Source organism: Rana temporaria, chromosome 2 (genome assembly GCF_905171775.1).
Source record: "Rana temporaria chromosome 2, aRanTem1.1, whole genome shotgun sequence".
Taxonomy (NCBI): domain Eukaryota; kingdom Metazoa; phylum Chordata; class Amphibia; order Anura; family Ranidae; genus Rana; species Rana temporaria.
The window spans coordinates 506,511,614-506,531,836 of NC_053490.1; the positions used below are offsets into that span (position 1 = coordinate 506,511,614).

The 20,223-nt window shown below is 47.0% G+C and overlaps 1 protein-coding gene across 1 annotated transcript in view; it reads left to right on the forward strand.

Annotated features, from left to right (window-relative positions):
- The first annotated feature begins 2,863 nt into the window (after positions 1–2,863).
- The window catches only part of CLIC6 (chloride intracellular channel 6), a 68,550-nt gene continuing 51,190 nt past the window's right edge, over positions 2,864–20,223 (forward strand). Inside the window, exon 1 of the mRNA XM_040338941.1 lies at positions 2,864–4,561. Within this exon, the coding sequence (XP_040194875.1) occupies positions 2,867–4,561 (1,695 nt within the window). The 5' untranslated portion in view covers positions 2,864–2,866. The remainder of the gene's footprint in view (positions 4,562–20,223) is intronic.

Consider the following 20,223-nt stretch of genomic DNA (forward strand, 5'->3'; position numbering starts at 1 on the left):
CCCTCCACAATGGTTTAATGCCAGGGTCCAGTCGCAAGTGTAACCTTGCAACCCTGGTAGTTCCATCACTGGAACAACTGCGAGCCATGCGCTTGATCTGTGGCTGCGGCACAGTCCTATTGACTTTAAAGCGGGATTCCACCCGCAAATTTTTTTTTTTAAAGTCAGCAGCTACTAACAGTGTAGCTGCTGACTTTTAATAAGGACACTTACCTGTCCTACTTGCCCGCGCTGATGGCCCCCCCCGATGCCGATCCCACGACTGATGCAGGTCCCGCACCGCCATTAACACTAGGGGAAACAGGCAGTAAAGCCTTACGGCTTCACTGCCCATTTCCTACTTTGCATGCGCGAGTCTCGCGCCGACTTGTGAATGGGCGGCTGCTCTCTGAGAACACACACAGTTCCCAGAAAGCAGCGCGCCCCATTCACTAGGAGAAGCTGAAGAAGAAGACAGACCGCGGCTACGGAAGAGGCAGATTATGAACTTCCGCATAGCAACAGGTATTTCGGGTGAGTATACATTTTTTTTTCAGGTTTTTTTTTTTTTTTCTTTACGATTTTTGGGCAAATGTTGTTTTCCTGGGTGGAATTCCACTTTAACAGACATGTTTGACAGGTGACACCAACCAAATTAAAGCAGAGCTCCACCCAAAAAGAGACATTCCGCTTGTTTGCTCCCTCCCCCCCCCTCCCGTACATTTGTCACCTGTCCGGGGGGAGCAGGTACCTGTCATTGACAGGTACCCTTCCACACTTTTGGGGGACCTGGCCGCAGGAAGTTCGGCTAGGCTCCTCCCTCCTCCACCGTCGGGCCAGTTAGAAAGTGCAGCGCGCTTTGCGCATACGCAGTAGGGAAATGGCTGAAAGCTGAAAGGCTTAACTCACGATTTCCTTCACCCCGAATGGCGGCCGCAGCACCCCGAAAGCTGATCGGAAAATCGGTTGGGGTGCCGACACCGCGGGATCCCTGGATAGGTGAGTATCCTAATATTAAAAGTCAGCAGCTACAGTATTTTTTTTGGTTGGGGGAGGGGCTGGAGCACCACTTTAAATTGCCGCATTGCGTAGCTAAGCATCATGGCTGCGGCATGAGCAGCCGTCCTGTTTAATTGAAAGCGGCCGGCTGGTGGATGGTAAAGACACAACATTAACCATCTGTTTTTACTGCCCATTTAAACCTAGCCTTAGACAGTTGTCACCGGAAACAAGTGTCCCCATAGGCTGATTTCCCTTCTTTTCCTGTTCCGATGACAAGTGTAAAGTTTTGGATTTGCTGTCACTTAATAATGTTCACCGGGACAAGTAGAGAGAATTTACCCAACAGGGACACAGACAACAATAACAAATAAGATCCTAATCTGAATTCTTGTTCCGAGTCATCTGATGATCATTCTACTCAGTTACTAGTCTGCATTCTCCATGCATGCAGCTTTCCTTTAATGAGTGCAATGTGACCTGCAGAATGCAGAGGTGAGAGGTAATTCTTCTTGGGACCCGGAGCCTTGTGGTGCCAGTGGGAGGGTGTGGGGAGGAGGGAGGCTTGGGGAGTGGGACGCTCATAGCTTCACACTATTAGAGGATTTGTGAACACAGTGCTGGCTGCACTAATCCTGCACTGATCCAGGTCACCATAGTCACAGAGGAAGCCAAGGGAGGCTGACAGCTGGCCCACTGCACCCACTGATCACTGGCACCACTAGACTGAGAGCGGCCCAGGACAAGCATGGCAGAGGCAGCAGCAGGTGAGCAGCCGGCACTGGCAGAGCAGACTGGGGTAAAGGGAGTGAAGGCAGAGAAAGGTCAGGTGGCAGAGGTGATCATAGGGAGCAATGACACAGGTGCATGCCAGCTGAATGGAGGGGAAGCACTCAGTTCTATTGTCAGCAGACCAGAAACTGAGGGTGCAGAACTACAGGCTGGGACAGAGGAGACCACCACAGGTGCGGGTGTAGGGGGAGAAGAGAGTGTAACCCAGGCAGTGGAGGGTGCAGGGGCAGAGGAGAGTGTGACCCCCGCAGTGGAGGGTGCAGGGGCAGAGAAGAGTGTGACCCCTGCAGTGGAGGGTGCAGGGGCAGAGAAGAGTGTGACCCCTGCAGCGGAAGGTGGAGGGGCAGAGGAGAGTGTGACCCCCGCAGTGGAGGGTGCAGGGGCAGAGAAGAGTGTGACCCCTGCAGCGGAAGGTGGAGGGGCAGAGGAGAGTGTGACCCCCGCAGTGGAAGGTGGAGGGGCAGAGGAGAGTGTGACCCCCGCAGTGGAGGGTGCAGGGGCAGAGGAGAGTGTGACCCCCGCAGTGGAAGGTGGAGGGGCAGAGGAGAGTGTGACCCCCGCAGTGGAAGGTGGAGGGGCAGAGGAGAGTGTGACCCCCGCAGTGGAAGGTGGAGGGGCAGAGGAGAGTGTGACCCCCGCAGTGGAAGGTGGAGGGGCAGAGGAGAGTGTGACCCCCGCAGTGGAGGGTGCAAGGGCAGAGGAGAGTGTGACCCCTGCAGCGGAACGTGGAGGGGCAGAGGAGAGTGTGACCCCCGCAGTGCAGGGTGCAGAGGAGAGTGTGACCCCTGCAGTGGAGGGTGCAGAGGAGATTGTGACCCCTGCAGCGGAAGGTGCAGGGGCAAAGGAGTTTGTGACCCCTGCAGTTGATGGTGTAGGAACAGAGGAATGTATGACCCCCGCAGTGGAGAATACAGGGACAGAGGAGAGTGTCACCCCCGCAGTGGAGGTTGTAGGGACAGAGCAGAGTGTGATCCCACCCGTGGAGGGTGCAGTGGAGAGTGTGACTCTTTCAGTAGAGGGTGCAGTGGAGAGTGTGACTCTTTCAGTAGAGGGTGCAGGAGCAACTGAGGAGAGTTTAACCCCAGCAGAGGGTGCCATGGGAGAGGAGAGTCTAGCCTGTTCAGTTGAAGGTTCAGGGGCAGAGGAGAGTGTGACCCCCGCAGGGGAGGGTGCCGTAGGAGAGGAGAGTGTGACCCCCACAGTGGAGGATGCAGGGGCAATAGAGGAGAGTGTTACAACCACAGAAGAAGGTGCAGGGGCAGAGGACAGTGTGACTCCCACAGTGGAGAGCGCAGGGGCAACAGAAGTTAGTGTGATTACCACAGAGGAGGGTGCAGGGGAGAGTATGACACCCATAGGGGAGAGTGCAGGGGCAACAGCGGTGAGTGTGACCACCACAGTGGAGGATGCAAGAGCAGAGGAGACTGTGACATCCATAGTGGAGGGTGCAGAGGCAATAGATGAAAGTGTCATTACTCCAGCAGAGGGTTCCAGACCAGAGGAGAGTGTGGCCCCCACAGTGGAAGGTGCTGGGGTAACAGAGGAGAGTGTGTCCCCTGCAGTGGAGGGTGCAGGGGCAGCAGAAGAGAGTGTGAGCCCTGCTGAGAAAGGTGCAGTGGAAAACGAGAATACCACAGTAGAAGAAGTGTTTTCCCCCACAGTGGAGGAAGGTGCATCAGAGAAGGGACAGGCTGTAACCCCCATAGTGGAGGAGGCTGTAACCCCCGCAGAAGGGGAATCTGTGATTCCCATAATAGAGGAAGCAGTGGCTCCCACAGTAGTGAAAGCTGGGACCCCCATAGTAGAGGAAGCTGTGACCCCAACAGTAGAGGAGGCTGTAACCCCCACAGAAGGGGAATCTGTGATCCCCACAGTAGAGGAAGCAGTGACCCCAACATTAGAGGAGGATGCAGGGCCAAAGGAGGAGGTTGTGACCCCCACAAAGGATGAGGGGCTGAACCCCAGGGCAGAACAGGGTGAAGCGGGCACATCTGTGGCTATAGAGGGAGGTACAGCTGAGATTCAGGACATTGTAAGTCTGGCTCAGGTAGAGTTAGAAATTATGGAGGAACCTGCCGAATCTGACCATGGTGACACTGGTGCTGGGAATGTCAGTGCTGAGGACAGTGGTGCAGTACAAAAAGCCAAAGAAGAAGAGGAAGAAAGCAGTGAGAGCAGTGAAGGGACATCCAGTAGTGACGAAGAACAAGAAGAAGAGAAGGAACAGAAGGTTGAAGATGCAGAGGGAGGAAATAAAGATGAGGAGCAGCAGGAGGCTGAGGAAGAACCTACAGAACGGGTAGAAACTGATACAAATACAGAAGAGACAGGAACTGTTACAGGAGATCAGGAAGTTATGGAAAGTGTGACTAATGAGGAAGAATCCCAAGTGGCCAGCGAAGAGGAAAAAACAGATCTGGTCCTCCAGGCAGGAGATGCAGAGGAACCAGGAACCATGGGAGATGTCCCACTTGATGGACCTGATAATACATTGGACACCACAGTACCAGCAGAGAGCCCCCCAGAACAGGACAACATTGTCATAACAGAAGAGGCTGAAGTGGCACAAGGACTGGAAGAAGCTCCTTTAGGGGAGGCTCCTGGAACCGAGGAAACCCCAACACCGGTTCTTCCAGAAAAGGAGGCCCAGCCAGACGGTCCTGATCCCGGACAAGACACAGCCGTGGGCGATGTGATTAGGGAAAATGGAACTAGTCCTTCGAGTGGCCCAGAAACTCCCCTGGAGAGCAACGACCTACCCCAGGAACACGACATATCCCTGTTTGTCAAGGTAGGACTTGTTACTAATGTGCAAGAATAATGTACACTGTCTTGTTGCTTTATGTAACCCAATCTGGTCAACACATACATTTAACTGACAATTGCGCGGTCGTGCGACGCTGTACCCAAATAAAATTGATGTCCTTTTTTCCCACAAATAGAGCTTTTGGTGGTATTTGATCACCTCTGCAGTTTTTGCTTTTGCGCTATAAACAAAAAAAGATCAACAATTTTGAAAAAAAAATATATAGGCCCGGATTCACATACATTGGCGCATATTTATGCCGGCATAGCGTATCTAATATACGCTACGCCGACGTAGCGCAGAGAGGCAAGCACCGAATTCACAAAGCACATGCCTCCCAAACTGCGCTGGGTTCCCTCGGCATAAGCCGTCGTAGGTGGAAGTGGGCGTGAGCCATGCTAATGAGGTGTGACCCCATGCAAATGCTGGGCCGAGTGCCAGACAAGTACTTAAAACTAACGGCGCATGCGCCGTCCCGTGGATGCATCCCAGTGCGCATGCTCAGAATCACGTCAGAACTACTCCCTAAGATACGACGGATCACTGCCTACGACGTGAACGTAACCTACGCCCAGCCCTTTTCACGTACTACGTAAACGACGTAAAATAAGACGGCTGTGTTCCCTGGTCCATACCTTAGCATGAGTTGCGCCTCATATATGGGGAATAACTTTACGCCGGACGTACGACTTACGCAAACCGCGTATATTATGCGCCGGGCGCAAGTACGTTCGTGAATCACCGTATCTCCCTCATTTCCATATTTGAATAGGAAATAAATGGGAGCGCCACTTGCGGCCAGCGTAAATATGCGCCCACGATACGCTGGCGTAGGAAAGTTACGTCGGTCAGATGAAGCCTAATTTTAGGCACGAAAAAAATCGCCGCCATTAGTAGTAAAAAAAATGTTTTCTATAAAAATCCAATAAAACTATCCCCTTTTTTGTAAACGCTATAAATTCTGCGCAAACCAACCGATAAACGCTTATTGCAATTTTTTTTTACCAAAAATAGGTAGAAGAATACGTATCGGCCTAAACTGAGGGAAAAAAATAATGTTTTATTTATTTTTGGGGGATATTTATTATAGCAAAAAGTAAAAAATATTGATTTTTTTTCAAAATTGTCGCTCTATTTTTGTTTATAAAATAAAAAACTGCAGAGGTGATTAAATACCACCAAAAGAAAGCTCTATTTGTGGGGAAAAAAGGACGCCAATTTTGTTTGGGAGCCATGTCGCACGACCGTGCAATTGTCAGTTAAAGCGACGCAGTGTCGAATCGCAAAAACTGGCCGGGTCCTTTAGCTGCATTTTGGTCCGGGTCTTAAGTGGTTAAGGGGCGTGGCAGGGGTGTGTGTCCTATGCCTACATTATTTTGCTAAAAGGCGTCCCTTGTTCCTATCTCAAAACGTTGGGAGGAATGCTTCTGGTATATTTTTGCACTGAACAATTCTGCATTTTAAAATGGAACCTCAAAAAAAAATTTGAGGTTGATCTGTGCGGTTTGTTGGCTTTCCATGTAAATTGGCAATAAAAACCTGACAGACATTCCAACCCTTAACCATTTCCCCCCCCCCCCCCATTACTTCCCGTCTTTGTGATAACTATCAAAGTGATAGAAAGTGGGAATCAATCTTCCCTGTAAGGATGCACTAACAAAAACTTGCTAGCCTTTCTAACCCTTCATCATTTCATCATAGAAAAACAGTTTAGACTGGAATGGATTTCAGCTTTGACCACTTAAGACCCACACCTTTAGGCAGCTAAAGGACCGGGCCAGTTTTTGCGATTCGGCACTGCGTCGCTTTAACAGACAATTGCGCGGTCGTTCGACGTGGCTTCCAAACAAAATTGACGTCCCTTTTTCCCACAAATAGAGCTTTCTTTTGGTGGTATTTGATCACCTCTGCGGTTTTTATTTTTTGCGCTATAAACAAAAATAGAGCGACAATTTTGAAAGAAATTCAATATTTTTTACTTTTTGCTGTAATAAATATCCCCCAAAAATATATAAAAAAACAATTGTTTTTCCTCAGTTTAGGCCGATATGTATTCTTCTACATATTTTTGGAAAAAAAAAATCGCAATAAGCGTTTATTGATTGGTTTGCACAAAATTTATAGTTTTTACAAAATAGGGGATAGTTTTATTGCATTTTTATAAATTATTATTTTTTACTACTAATGGCGGCGATCAGCGTTTTTTTTCATGACTGCGACATTATGGCGGACACTTCGGACAATTTTTGGGACCATTGTCATTTTCACAGCAAAAAATGCATTGTTTACTGTGAAAATGCCAATTGCAGTTTGGGAGTTGACCACTAGGGGGCGCTGAAGGGGTTAAGTGTGACCTCATTTGTGTTTCTAACTGTAGGGGGGTGTGGCTGTAGGTGTGACGTCATTGATTGTGTTCCCCTATAAAAGGGATGACATGATCAATGACGGCGCCACAGTGAAGAACGGGGAAGCTGTGTTTACACACGGCTATCCCCGTTCTTCAGCTCCGGGGACCGATCGCGGGACTCCAGCGGCGATCGGGTCCGCGGGTCCCGTGGTCACGGAGCTTCGGACCAGGTCGCGGGCGCTTAAAGAGGACGTACATGTGCCCAGCCGTGCCATTCTGCCGACGTATATGTGCAGGAGGCAGTCCTTAAGTGGTTAAAAAGTATTTTTATTGGCAAAGCAAACCACGTATGCCGTATATCTCTGCAATGCTTGCAATTTTTCTCATGTTTTATTCCTCTACACGTCATTAATATTGTTTGGACCCTGGGCAAACATTTTCTTGGGGCCTCCCAAATCCACTTATCAACTATTTGCAGGCAGTGCAGGGGCTCAAGGGGAAGCTGCTTTGGGTCCCACCACAGTGACTGGGCCCGGGGCAGCTTCCCCCTTTGCCCTGTGTTAAAAAACGGCCCTGCCTGTACATGTACACAAAACAATGGCCGATCTGCCAGAAATGCACTCAGCTCCTATGGTGGCCATGCATGCTTCATTCGTTTTATTTAATCAATCTGTTATTCAATCAAAACATTCAAATCTGCAAAAAATATTGAATAGCCATAACTTCCCTTCTAAATTGGTTGGCAGCACTGAGATACTTTTGTTTATTGAATGTGATCATATTTTGAACCATCAGATTATAAGATTTTATAGTGAAAATAAAGATGCGATCAATGACATATAATCGTAGTTAACGCTTGCATTGTAACGGTCAATCAAAATCCATTTTCCTTCATGTGGCATATTGATCTAATAGGTTTTTGGCTTTAGATCAATTATTCTTATCAGAAAATGAATTGATCATTTATTGAAGCGTGTATGGCTACCTTTAAAGTGGTATTAAAGCTTTCCACGTTTCCAACACAGTTTACTATCCTTTAGTTATAAATGAACACTTTGGCCCAGATTCTCAAAGGCGTTACGACGGCGCAACACCATTTGCGCTGTCGTAACTCCTCATCTGGCCCCGTGTATCTATGCAACTGATTCTTATGCCGCATACAGACGGTCGTTTTTTGTGATGAAAAAAAACGACGTTTTAAAAAACGTCATTTAAAATGATCGTGTGTGGGCAAAACGTCGTTTTATGTCTTCTAAAAAACGACCAAAAAAAAATTCGAACATGCTCGAATTTTTTGTGTCGTTTTTCAAAACGTCGTTTTTGTTTCACAGAAATTGACCGTGTGTAGCAAAAAACGACGTTTAAAACGACGTTTTTAAACCCGCGCATGCCCAGAAGCTAGTTATGAAGCGAGCTTCAATGGAAAAAAGTGGTGAAACGTAACCTCGCTTTGCTAGAGCATTGTGAAAAAACGATGGTGTGTAGGCAACATCGTTTTTGAAAATGATATTTCAAAAACGTCGTTTTATTTCATGATATAAAACTTCGTTTTTTTTCATCACAAAAAACGACCGTCTGTATGCGGCATAAGAATCAGTTACGCATAGATACCCATTAGATCTGACAGGCGTAAGGCTCTTACGCTGTCAGATCTAAAATGCAATTTTGTTTCCCGCCGCTAGGTGTCGCGGACGTCGTTTTCCCCGTTGCTTATGTAAATTAGCAAATTACGACGATTCCCGAACGTACGCACGCTCGACGCAGACAATTTACGTTGTTTCCGTAGCCTTTACGACGTGTAAAGTTGCCCCTGCTATTATGAGGGGCAACCAATGTTAAGTATGGCCGTCGTTCCCGCGTCGAAATTTAAAAAAATTTTGTTTGCGTAAGACGTCCGTGAATGGCGCTGGACGCCATTTACGTTAACGTCTAAGCAAATGACGTTGGTGCGACGTCATTTAGCGCAATGCACGTCGGGTAATTTACCCGACAGAGCATGCGCAGTACGCTCGGCGCGGAAGCGCGCCTAATTTAAATGGTGCCCGCCCCATTTGAATTGGGCGGGCTTGCGCCGAGCGATTTAACGATACACCGCCGCAAGTTTACAGGTAAGTGTTCTGAGAATCAGGCTGTAAACCTGTAAACTTGCGGTGGTGTAACGTAAATCACATACGTTACGCTGCCCAGGAGCAACGTAAATGTATGAGAATCTGGGCCAATGAGTGACCAGTACCAATCATTAACTGTATTAATTAAGGAAAGAAAGGGGCGGGTAAATATGACATCTCTCCTTCCTGAAAGATCCCTGCCCTGTGTGCCCACAGCATCCGGCAGGAGAAGAGAGTAGGGAAGTCGGGAGTGCTGCCGGTAGGAGGGGACATATGGGGGAATGCATTAGTGATCATCACTGTTATATGCAATTATCATGTAAAAAAAAATAACCTTGAGCCCCCCCCAGAATATTACAGTGTCACTATGGTAAAAAAATATATACTTGTATATACCGTATTTGCCGACGTATAAGACGACTGGGCGTATAAGACGACCCCTAATTTTCAAGCTAAAATGCTGGTTTTGGGATATACTCACTGTATAAGGCGACCCCTCACTGTGTCATTATACATGCCTCACTGTGCCAGTATGCCTGCCTCACTGTGCCAGTATGCCTGCCTCACTGTGCCATTATACATGCCTCACTGTGCCATTATACATGCCTCACTGTGCCAGTATGCCTGCCTCACTGTGCCAGTATGCCTGCCTCACTGTGCCGGTATGCCTGCCTCACTGTGCCAGTATGCCTGCCTCACTGTGCCAGTATGCCTGCCTCGACGATCTTCATACCTTCTCCCAGGGATGGACTGGCCATTGGGGACTACAGGGAGTTTCCCGGTGGGCCGATGGCTCAGTGGGCCGCCTTCAGTGACAGCGGACTGCCGCCCCCCCCTCCGCTCCTCTGTCTCTCCCTCCCCGCAGCACTCACCTGGGGGGAACAAAGGAGCAGGGAGAGGACCAGAGGAGCAGGGGGACGACAGAGGAGCATGGGGGAGGGGACAGACAGCTGATTCAACAGCTATGGCCTGGGAGTTTCTCACTTCTGCCTAATCTTGTCCCATAAGGGGGGGCACCAAACTGATTCTTTGCCCCGGGTGAAATAATGTCTAGCTTCCCCACTGGTACTGCCTATAAGAGTATCAGTACCAGCCGTTCTACTCTAATAAAGTAGAACGGCTAGTGGCTAGTGAAGGAGGAGAGGTGGCTTGGGTGGCCAGGGGGGGGGGGGTGCGGGAGTTGTCCGGCCGTGATGAGAGAGACCTGTCAAAGTGGGCCGGTCTGGATGAAGTCCAGGGTCAAATTTCTGTCCCAGTCCAGCCCTGCCTTCTCCTGTTTGCAGAGTTTCTCAGGCTGCGGGCGTCCATTATTCAAAAGCAGCGCCTCCTCCCCAGGCTGTTCCGTGATAGGCGGAACACTAATTTTCCCAGCAGAGCCTCTGTTCAGTGTTCTGCCTATCACGGATGTCCTCTCGTCCGAGGCCGAGGATGAGAAGGTACCCGGTGTATAAGACGACCCCCGACTTTTGGGGCATGATTTTAGATGCAAAAAGTCGCCTTATACGCCGGAAAATACGGTATATATATTTTGACATACTGTCACCAGTCAGTATCCGCAGGGCAGGACTTAGTGTTGATTGAAGGGCCCCCCCTGGAGCCGAGAAGCAGGGGGGGGGGGGGACAATCTCTAAGTGATGTCTAAGGGGGGGGTGTCGCAGACCAATGACCGATCATCGTTGTTGAGCGTGGGGCGTGGGGGGGGGGGTCCGATCTAAGTTGATGAGCGGGGGTGTCATTCAAAGTTGTTGATTGGGGGGGGGGGTGATCAAAGTTGTTGAGCGGGAGGGGCAGCGCACGATCACAGTAGCTGAGCTGGGGGGGGGGGGGGGGGCTACCGCTGGACAGACTTCTTACCTTTTCATCCACAACTGCATGGCTCTTCCTGATTTCTCCTCCCGGGGGCCCAGTCAAGCCCAATGGTAAGTCCTGCCCTGAGTATCCCTGATCACCGCCACACCGTTTATATGATGACACTGTACTGAACTGGTGACCGTGTGTAAAAAAAACTATTGTGGAAAAAAAAAACATTATTAAATGTCATTAATATATCAGTGCCCCTTCCAATAGATTGTGACAAAAAATAACTTCAATAAACACTTCATGCCTCTTACTAATTACCTTGGACTGTCTACTTTTCAAAAGGGGGTTATTTGGGGGGTATTTGTACTGTTCTGGTATTTTCAGGCCTCAAGAAATTAGAGCCGTCAGCACATCAGAAACTAAATCTATGACATCATGGCGTAAATCTATGACATAAGATTATTTGTTTGCAAAATGTTATGTCAAAGACTAAGAAAAACAGCGCTAAACCTTTCGTCCAATTTCTAAATTGCTGCATTTGTAAACTTTAAAAAGCCAAAAATCTAAAATAGTAGTGGTTAACAAAAAAAAAAAAAAAACACTTGTGGATTTAAATTTTTTTTTTGATAGTTCTCCCTTGTTCCCATCTCAAAAATTTGGGAGGTATACCCATAGGAACAAGGCCCTGCTGTTCAAGGGCCCAGCCTATTTATACACCCCTCAGTCCCCCTACTGGCCATTCTTGCTGCCAGGGATTGGCTGACGCTGCATGAAGATGTAGGTGAGGGTTTGCCTCCTCCACCCACTAAATTCAATGTAACCTATCAGTGCTTTATGTAAGGTTTTTTTCGGGCCCTGCAAGGCCATAGTGTCGGGAGTATGCCACGCTGGCGACCCGGATGTTGTTATTTTCTTGCACTATAAAATTAATAAAAAAATAAATAAAAAAACTATCAGTGCCAACTATCAGTGCCCATCAGTGCAGTGCCACCTATCAGTGCAGCCTCATCTGTTCTGCCTCATTAGTGGACATCAGTGCCCTCATATCAGTGCCCATCAGTGCAGCCTATTAGTGCCTATCAGTGCCCCCTTATCAGGGCTCATCAGTGCAGCCCATCAGTGCTCCTTATCAGTGCCTATCAGTGCAGCCTATCAGTGCCCTCTTATCAGTGCAATGCCACCTATCAGTGCCACCTCATTAGAGGCCATCAGTGCCCTCTTATCGGTGCCCATCAGTGCAGCCTTTTAGTGCCTATCAGTGCCCCCTTATCAGTGCTCATCGTTGCAGCCTATCAGTGCCCCCTTATCGGTGCCTATCAGTGCCCCCTTATCAGTGAAATTCCACATATCAGTGCTGCCTATCAGTGCCAATCAGTGCTACCTATCAGTGCCCATCAGTGCCACCTATCAATGCAGCCTCATCAGTGCTGCTTCATCCGTGCCACCTCATTAGTGGCCATCAGTGCCCTATTATCAGTGCCCATCAGTGCAGCCTGTCAGTGCCCATCAATGCCCCCTTATCAGTGCCCATCAGTGCAGCCTATCAGTGCCCATCAGTGCCCACTTATCAGTGCCTCTCAGTGCCCTTTAGTGCAGCATCATCAGTGCACATTAATAAATAAGAAAAATTACTTTTAACATAAAAAAATAATATCAATAATACAAATTTGGCTTTTTTTTGTTTGTTTACCAAAATATAATGGTGGTATTTAATCAGCGGTGATTAACCAGTTCCCGACCACCGCATGTACATATACGTCCACAATATGGCACGTACAGGCACATGGGCGTATAGGTACGTCCTCGCCTATTAGCGGGTGGGGGGTCCGATCGGGACCCCCCCCGCTACATGCGGCGGTCGGGTCCGCTCGGGGAGCGATCCGGGACCACGGCGCGGCTATTTGTTTATAGCCGCTCCGTCGCGATCGCTCCCCGGAGCTGAAGAATGAGGAGAGCCGTGTGTAAACACGGCTTCCCCGTCCTTCACTATGGCGGCGCATCGATCGCGTCATTCCCTTTATAGGGAAGACACGATCGATGACGTCATTCCTACAGCCACACCCCCAAACAGTTGTAAACACATACTAGGTGCACCCTAACTCCTTCAGCGCCCCCTTGTGGTTAACTCCCAAACTGCAACTGTCATTTTCACAATAAAGAATGCAATTTAAATGCATTTTTTGCTGTGAAAATGACAATGGTCCCAAAAATGTGTCAAAATTGTCCGAAGTGTCCGCCATAATGTCGCAGTCACGAAAAAAATTGCTGATCGCCGCCATTAGTAGTAAAAAAAAAATAAAAAATAAAAATGCAATAAAACTATCCCCTATTTTGTAAACACTATAAATTTTGCGCAAACCAATCGATAAACGCTTATTGCGATTTTTTTTACTAAAAATAGGTAGAAGAATACGTATCGGCCTAAACTGAGGAAAAAAAATGTTTTTATATATGTTTTTGGGGGATATTTATTACAGCAAAAAGTAAAAAATATTGCTTTTTTTTCAAAATTGTCGCTCTATTTTTGTTTATAGCGCAAAAACTAAAAACCGCAGATGTGATCAAATACCACCAAAAGAAAGCTCTATTTGTGGGGAAAAAAGGACGCCAATTTTGTTTGGGAGCCACGTCGCACGACCGCGCAATTGTCTGTTAAAGCGACGCAGTCCCGAACTGTAAAAACACCTTGGGTCTTTAGGCTGCATATTGGTCCGGGGCTTAAGTGGTTAAATGCCACCAAAAAAAAAGCTCTGAAAAAATAAAAAAAAATAAAAAAAGACATATAGGTACAGTGCAATTGTCATTCAAAGTGCGACAGCGCCAAAAGCTAAAAATTGGGCAGGGTAGGAAGGGGATGAACGTGCCCAGTAGGCAAGCAGTTAAACTACAGACTTTGAACAACAGAGCACTGGGACCAAAATAATAAATAAAGAAAAAAAGAATTATAAAAAAAAAAAAAAAATGAACAAAAAAAAACATGAAAGTTTTATCTAAAAATGTCATTAGTACATTGAAGAGGGGAAAGGAGGAACCAGGGAAGACAGATTATACTTCGGCTTTAGGCCTCATGCACACTGGACGTTTTTGGACGTTTTTACAGCAGCTGTTTTTGGCAGTAGACTTTTTTTTCTACAGTCAATAAACTCTCCATCATGTTATCCATAGGTTGTTATCAGCAGTTTTGGGCAGTGGTGTTTTTGAGCAGTAAAAAAAACCCCAAACTAGTGGGTTCTAACTTCTGAGAGACGTTTTTCAGCTGTAAAAACGCTCTAATGCTGATAAACGTTTATAAACGCTGATAGACGTTGATAAACGCTGATAAATGTTGATAAACGCTGATAAACGCTCAAAAACGTCACTCACCAGCGTTTTTTAACGTTTTTGATCCATTGAAAAGAAAAAGAAAAAAGAACATTTTTTCTTCAACAAAAAAAAACCAAAAAAATGCTAACGTGGAAAAACGCAAAAAAACGTGAATAAACGCTAAAAAACGATATTGAAAGAACATTGAAAAAAGCTGAAAAAAATTGAAAAAAACACTGCAAAGCTACTGCCGTTTTTATAACGTTATTTTAACGTCCAGCGTGCATGAGGCCTAAAGTGTATGTCCAGTTTAAACTTGGTTCTGCAACCACCACGTCTATTGCCCTGTACACACGATCGAAATTTCCGATGGGATAAAATCCGATGGAATTTCCCGTCGGAATCCTGTTCAAGCTGTCTTGCATACACACTGGGCTAGATTCAGGTACATTTGCGCTTTTTTTACGGAGGCGCAGGGCAACGTTTTTGCCCTGCGCCCCCGCAAATTTTCTACGCTACCCGCGATTTACGGAGCAGTAGCTCCGTAAATTGCGTGGGCGCTCCGGGAAAATGCCCGGCGTAAGCGCGTGCAATTTAAATGATCCCGTAGGGGGCGGGAATCATTTAAATTAGGCGCGTTCCCGCGCCGAGCGTAGTGCGCATGCTCCGTCGGGGAAACTTTCCTGACGTGCATTGCGGCAAATGACGTTGCAAGGACGTCATTTGCTTCAAAGTGAACGTGAATGGCGTCCAGCGCCATTCACGATTCACTTACGCAAACTACGTAAATTTTAAATTTCGCAACGCGGGAACGACGGGTATACGTAACATTGGCTGCCCCTGCTAATAGCAGGGGCAGCCTTATGCGAAAACCGCCGTACGCAAACGACGTAAACTGCGTACGCAGGGCTCGCGTAACGTTGTGAATCGGCGTTAGTATGCAATTTGCATACTATACGCTGAGCACAACGGGAACGCCACCTAGCGGTCATCGCAAGAATGCAGCCTAAGATATGCGGGCATAAGAGCCTTATGCCACGCATATCTTAGGCTGCAGTCGGCGTAACGAGGTTCCTGAATCAGGAGCATTCGTTACGCCGGCGTAAGTAAGCAATTGCGCTGCATAACTATGGTTACGCAGGCGCAATTGCTCTTTGAATCCGGGCCACTGTCAGACCAAATTCCGGCCGTCCAAAACGCGGTGACGTAAAACACTGTAGGATTCACTGTGAGCGATTAAAAATGAGCGTTTAATAAGATCTAAACCAAGGGTCTCAAATTGGTGGCCCTCCAGCTGTTGTAGTACTGTTTTATCCTTTGTCCATCCTCAGTGCTGCTGATCTCCTCCTGCCTCTTTTAGCCACTTCCTGTCTACATTCTCTCACTCCAGCATCAGCTGCACAACATTGCTCTGGCCTGGTTTTCTGATCGGTGGCAACGCCGACTCTTTGCTGCGCAAAATGTTGATTTTCCACCAGCAAATGTTGGATAGCATGCTTTAAAATTTTCCGACAACAAATGGGCGTTGTCAGATTATCCGATCGTGTGTACAGAAGTCCTTCGGAAAAAAATCCAAAGTACAAACACGCATGCTCGGAAGCAATGCTAACCATAAGACAACATTAGCAGAAGTTGCCCAAATGGTGGCGCTAAAGAGCTGAAAAACGCGTAGTTTCGTGTTTGTTGCCCGGCAATTCTTTGCCGTTTGTATGCAAGACAAGTTCCTGGCCAATGCCCTTTGGACAAAAGTCCTATGCTTTGCCCGCAGAAAATCCGATCGTGTGTACCAGGCTTTACATAAGACTTCTCTGGTGGGGAATTCATAGTACGGCGTTCTTCTACAGCAGCCCGGAGCCGCCTGCGTGGAGCTGGAACCGGTACAGGTCAGCGCACTAAAGGAAATCACCGATACAAATCAGTTTAACCAACTGTGAAAAACGGCGTCACAGAAGGGCGAAGTAGTTATATACGCGTGGGTGAATGGGCGGCATTCAGTGACTGTACTACTGAACGTAACAAGGGGGGGTCATGTTTACATCGGCCACCAAAGTGTTGTGATCACGACATGTGTACTACACCTCCGTGTGTTTTTACCATCCCCCCTCCCCAACCACAAGTGTAACTGAGCCCTTACAAAATGTCAGAGAAATCAATAATTTTGGGATGATTTGGAGTTTGTGTACCCAGGAGGTTTTGATTTTTGCCTCTTATCTGGGCCATACCTACACTGTATTGTCAAAAGTATTGGGACACTTGCCTTTACACGCACATGAACTTTAATCCCAGACTTTGTCTGTAGGGTTCATTATTGAGTTGGCCCACCCTTTGCAGCTATAACTTCACTGGCCTGCACAGAGTCCTGACCTCAACTCGATAGAACACCTTTGGGATGAATTAGAGCCAGGCCTTCTCATCCAACATCAGTGCCTGACCTCACAAATGCTCTTCTGGAAGAATGGCCAAACATTCCCATAGACACTCCTAAACCTTGTGGACAGACTTCCCAGAAGAGTTGAAGCTGTTATAGCAGCAAAGGGTGGGCCAACATAATATTGAACCCTACGCACTAAGACTGGGATGCCATTAGGCCCCGTACACACGACCGAGTTTCTCGGCAGAATTCAGCCAGAAACTCGGTCGGAGCCGTATTCTGCCGAGAAACCCGGCCGTGTGTACACTTTCGGCCGAGGAAGCCGACGAAGACCTCGGCGAGGAAATAGAGAACATGTTCTCTATTTCCTCGTTGTTCAATGGCAAATTTCGGCTCGCCGAGATCCTCGGCGGCTTCACAAGCAACTCGACGGGCAAAACGATGTGTTTTGCCCGTCGAGTTCCTCGGTCGTGTGTACAGGGGCCTCAAAGTTCATGTAAAGGCAGGTGTCCCAATACTTTTTGGTAATACAGTGTATTTTATAAAGGCAAGCAGTGTATATGCCTGAACTTGACCTGGTATCAGCCTTTTTGGTCCCTGTACAGCAGGGCTGGAGTGTGAGAGGAAGAAGCAGCACAAAAGTCCAATCAGTTAAGTGCTGACAGGACAGGAAGTGTGCTGATAGGAGAAGAGAGCAGAGTGACAGAGGTTAACTCTTCACTAGTGGCAGTGCATCCATAAAGGGCGCAGGAGCACCGCCCCCTCTCTCCTGCACCGCTCTATCACCATAGATAGATTCATGTGTTAGAATGGGCCAGTCAAAGTCCAGACCTAAATCCAATTGAGAATCTGTGGCAAGACTTGAAAATTGCTGTTCACAGACACTCTCCATCCAATCTGACAGAGTTCTGCTATATCTCAACTACTTTTCTTTTTTCATGCAAATTATCCCCTTTGCTGAGTTAACCACTTCCATACCGCGCCTATTCTGGCGCTTCGCTCCTTCATGTTAAAATCATAATTTTTTTGCTAGAAAATTACTCAGAACCCCCAAATATTATGGGGCAGATCCACGTACATCGGCGCATTATTCCGCCGGGCGTAGCGTATCTAAGATACACTACGCCGCCGTAACTTTTTTTTTTTTAGAATCCTCAAAGAATTTGCGCCGTAACTTACGGCGGCGTAGTGTATCTTTGGCAGCGTAAGGGCGCGGAATTCAAATGGATGTGATGGGGGCGTGTTTTATGTAAATACGTTGTGACCCGACGTAAACAGCGTTTTTTTTTTTAACGGCGCATGCGCCGTCCGTAGGGGTATCCCAGTGCGCATGCTTGAAATTAAACCGGAACAAGCCAATGCTTGCGACAGTGACATCATTCTACGCAAATTCCTATTCGCGAACGACTTACGCAAACGACATAAAAAATTCAAAATTCGACGCGGGAACGACGGCCATACTTAACATTGAGTACGCCTCATAATAGTGCAAAAATGCAAAACGACGTAGAAAAATGCGCCGGCCGGACGTACGTTCGTGGATCGCCGCAACTAGCTAATTTGCATACTCAACGCGTAATTCGACGGAAACGCCACCTAGCGGCCGGCGGAAAAATGCATCTACGATCCGACGGCGTACTAAGACGTACGCCTGTCAGATCGATCCGAGATGCTGTCGTATCTTGTTTTGTAGATACAAAACAAAGATACGACGCAGGAAATTTAAAATTACGCGGCGTATCAATAGATACGCCGGCGTAATTCTTTTGTGGATCTTCCCCTATATATATATATTTTTAGCAGACACCCTAGGGAATAAAGTGCCGATCATTGCAACTTTTTATCTCCGCACGTTATGTGCGCAATCATTTTTCAAACACCATTTTTTTTCGAAAAAAAACGGTCTCATGAATTAGAAAATAACAAAACAGTAAAGTTAGCCCAATCTTTTTGTAAAATATGAAAGATGATGTTACGCCGAGTAAATTAGATACCTAACTTGTCACAATTTAAAATTGCGCACACTCATGGAATGGCGCCAAATTTCTGTACTTAAAAATCTCCATAGGCGACGCTTTAATTTTTTTCAGGTTAACAGTTTAGAGTTACAGAGGAGGTCTAGTGCTAGAATTGTTGCTTGCGCTCTAACGCATGCGGCGATACCTCACATGTGTGGTTTTAACACAATTTACATATGTGGGCGGGACTTACGTGTGTGTTCGCTTCTGAGCGCGAGCTACCGGGGACGGGGGCGTTTAATTTTTTTTTTTTGGTTTTTACTTTATTTAATGTTTTTTATTTTTACACTTTATTTTACATATTTTTTTTTTCATTACTTTTATTCCTATTACAAAGAATGTAAACATCCCTTGTAATAGGAATGTGTGTGACAGGTCCTCTTTATGGAGAGATGTGGGGTCATAAGACCCCACATCTCTCCTCCAGGCTGGAAAGCATGAGATCGGGAAAAAAAATTCACCGATTATTATTCACCGCTATTGCGGCTTTGTTTATTTCCGGCAGAGCCGATCCGCCCTATAGACTCACTATGCAAGCCGCTTAGGGCCCCGCAAAGCTGCGGAGGGCCCCCCAAATTACTAGAGGCCCCGCCTGGTGAGAAGTCATTTACGGCCCCTCACCCCGCTTCTCAACTCGCTGGCTGCATGGGAGAAGAGGTAAGAAGTCAGCACCCCCCGCTTTGGAGGAGAGAGAGACCAGCTGTTTCTAGTGATCAGGAACAGCAATCTCTCTCTCCTCCCAGTCAGTCCATCCCCCTGACAGTTAGAAAGCACCTCCCTAGGGAACACTTAACCCTTTGATCACCACTAGTGTTAAACCCTTCCCTGCCAGTGCCATTTATACAGTGATCAGTGCATTTTTATAGCACTGATCACTGTATTAGTGTCACTGGTCACCAAAAAGGTCACTTAGGGTGAGATGTGTCCGCCGTAATGTCGCATTACCGCTAAAAAAATCACAGATCGCCACCATTAAAAACAATAAAAAAACACAAAAAGTAAAAAAAAAAAAAAAACTTTCCCCCGTTTTGTAGATGCTATAACTTTTGCGCAAACCAATCAAGATACGCTTATTGCGATTTTTTTCTTTACCAAAAATGTGTAGCAGAATACATATTGGCCTAAACTGAGGAATACATTTGTTTTTTATATATTTTTTGGCGATATGTGTTATAGCAGAACGTAAAAAATATATATATATTTTTTTAAATTCACAGTCTTTTTTTGTTTATAATGCAAAATAAAAACCACAGAGGTAATTAAATACCACCAAAGGAAAGCTCTACTTGTGGGAAAAAAAATACATCAATTTTGTTTGGGTACAGCGTTGCATGACCGTGCAATTGTCAGCTAAATTAACGCAGTGCCGTACCGCAAAAAATAGCGTGGTCAGGAAGGGGGTAAATCCTTTCGGGGCTGAAGTGGTTAAACACACTGTAAACGCACCTTGTATAGCTGTTTGCTAAGCAGGGGGCCGTGAAACTGGCCGCTGCATCCTTAACACCCCATGAGTCATCAGCTGTCAGCGGGGTTCCCCGTTGACAGCTGAATGTAAAAAGAAAAATTGCAGAAAAAAAAAACAATTGCGAAACAATTGTCGTGGGGTCCCTCCCAAAATCCATATCACACTCTTACCCGAGCCCGGCAGGTCAGGAAAGGGAGAGGATGAGCGAGCTCCCCTCTCCCGAACCATACCAGGC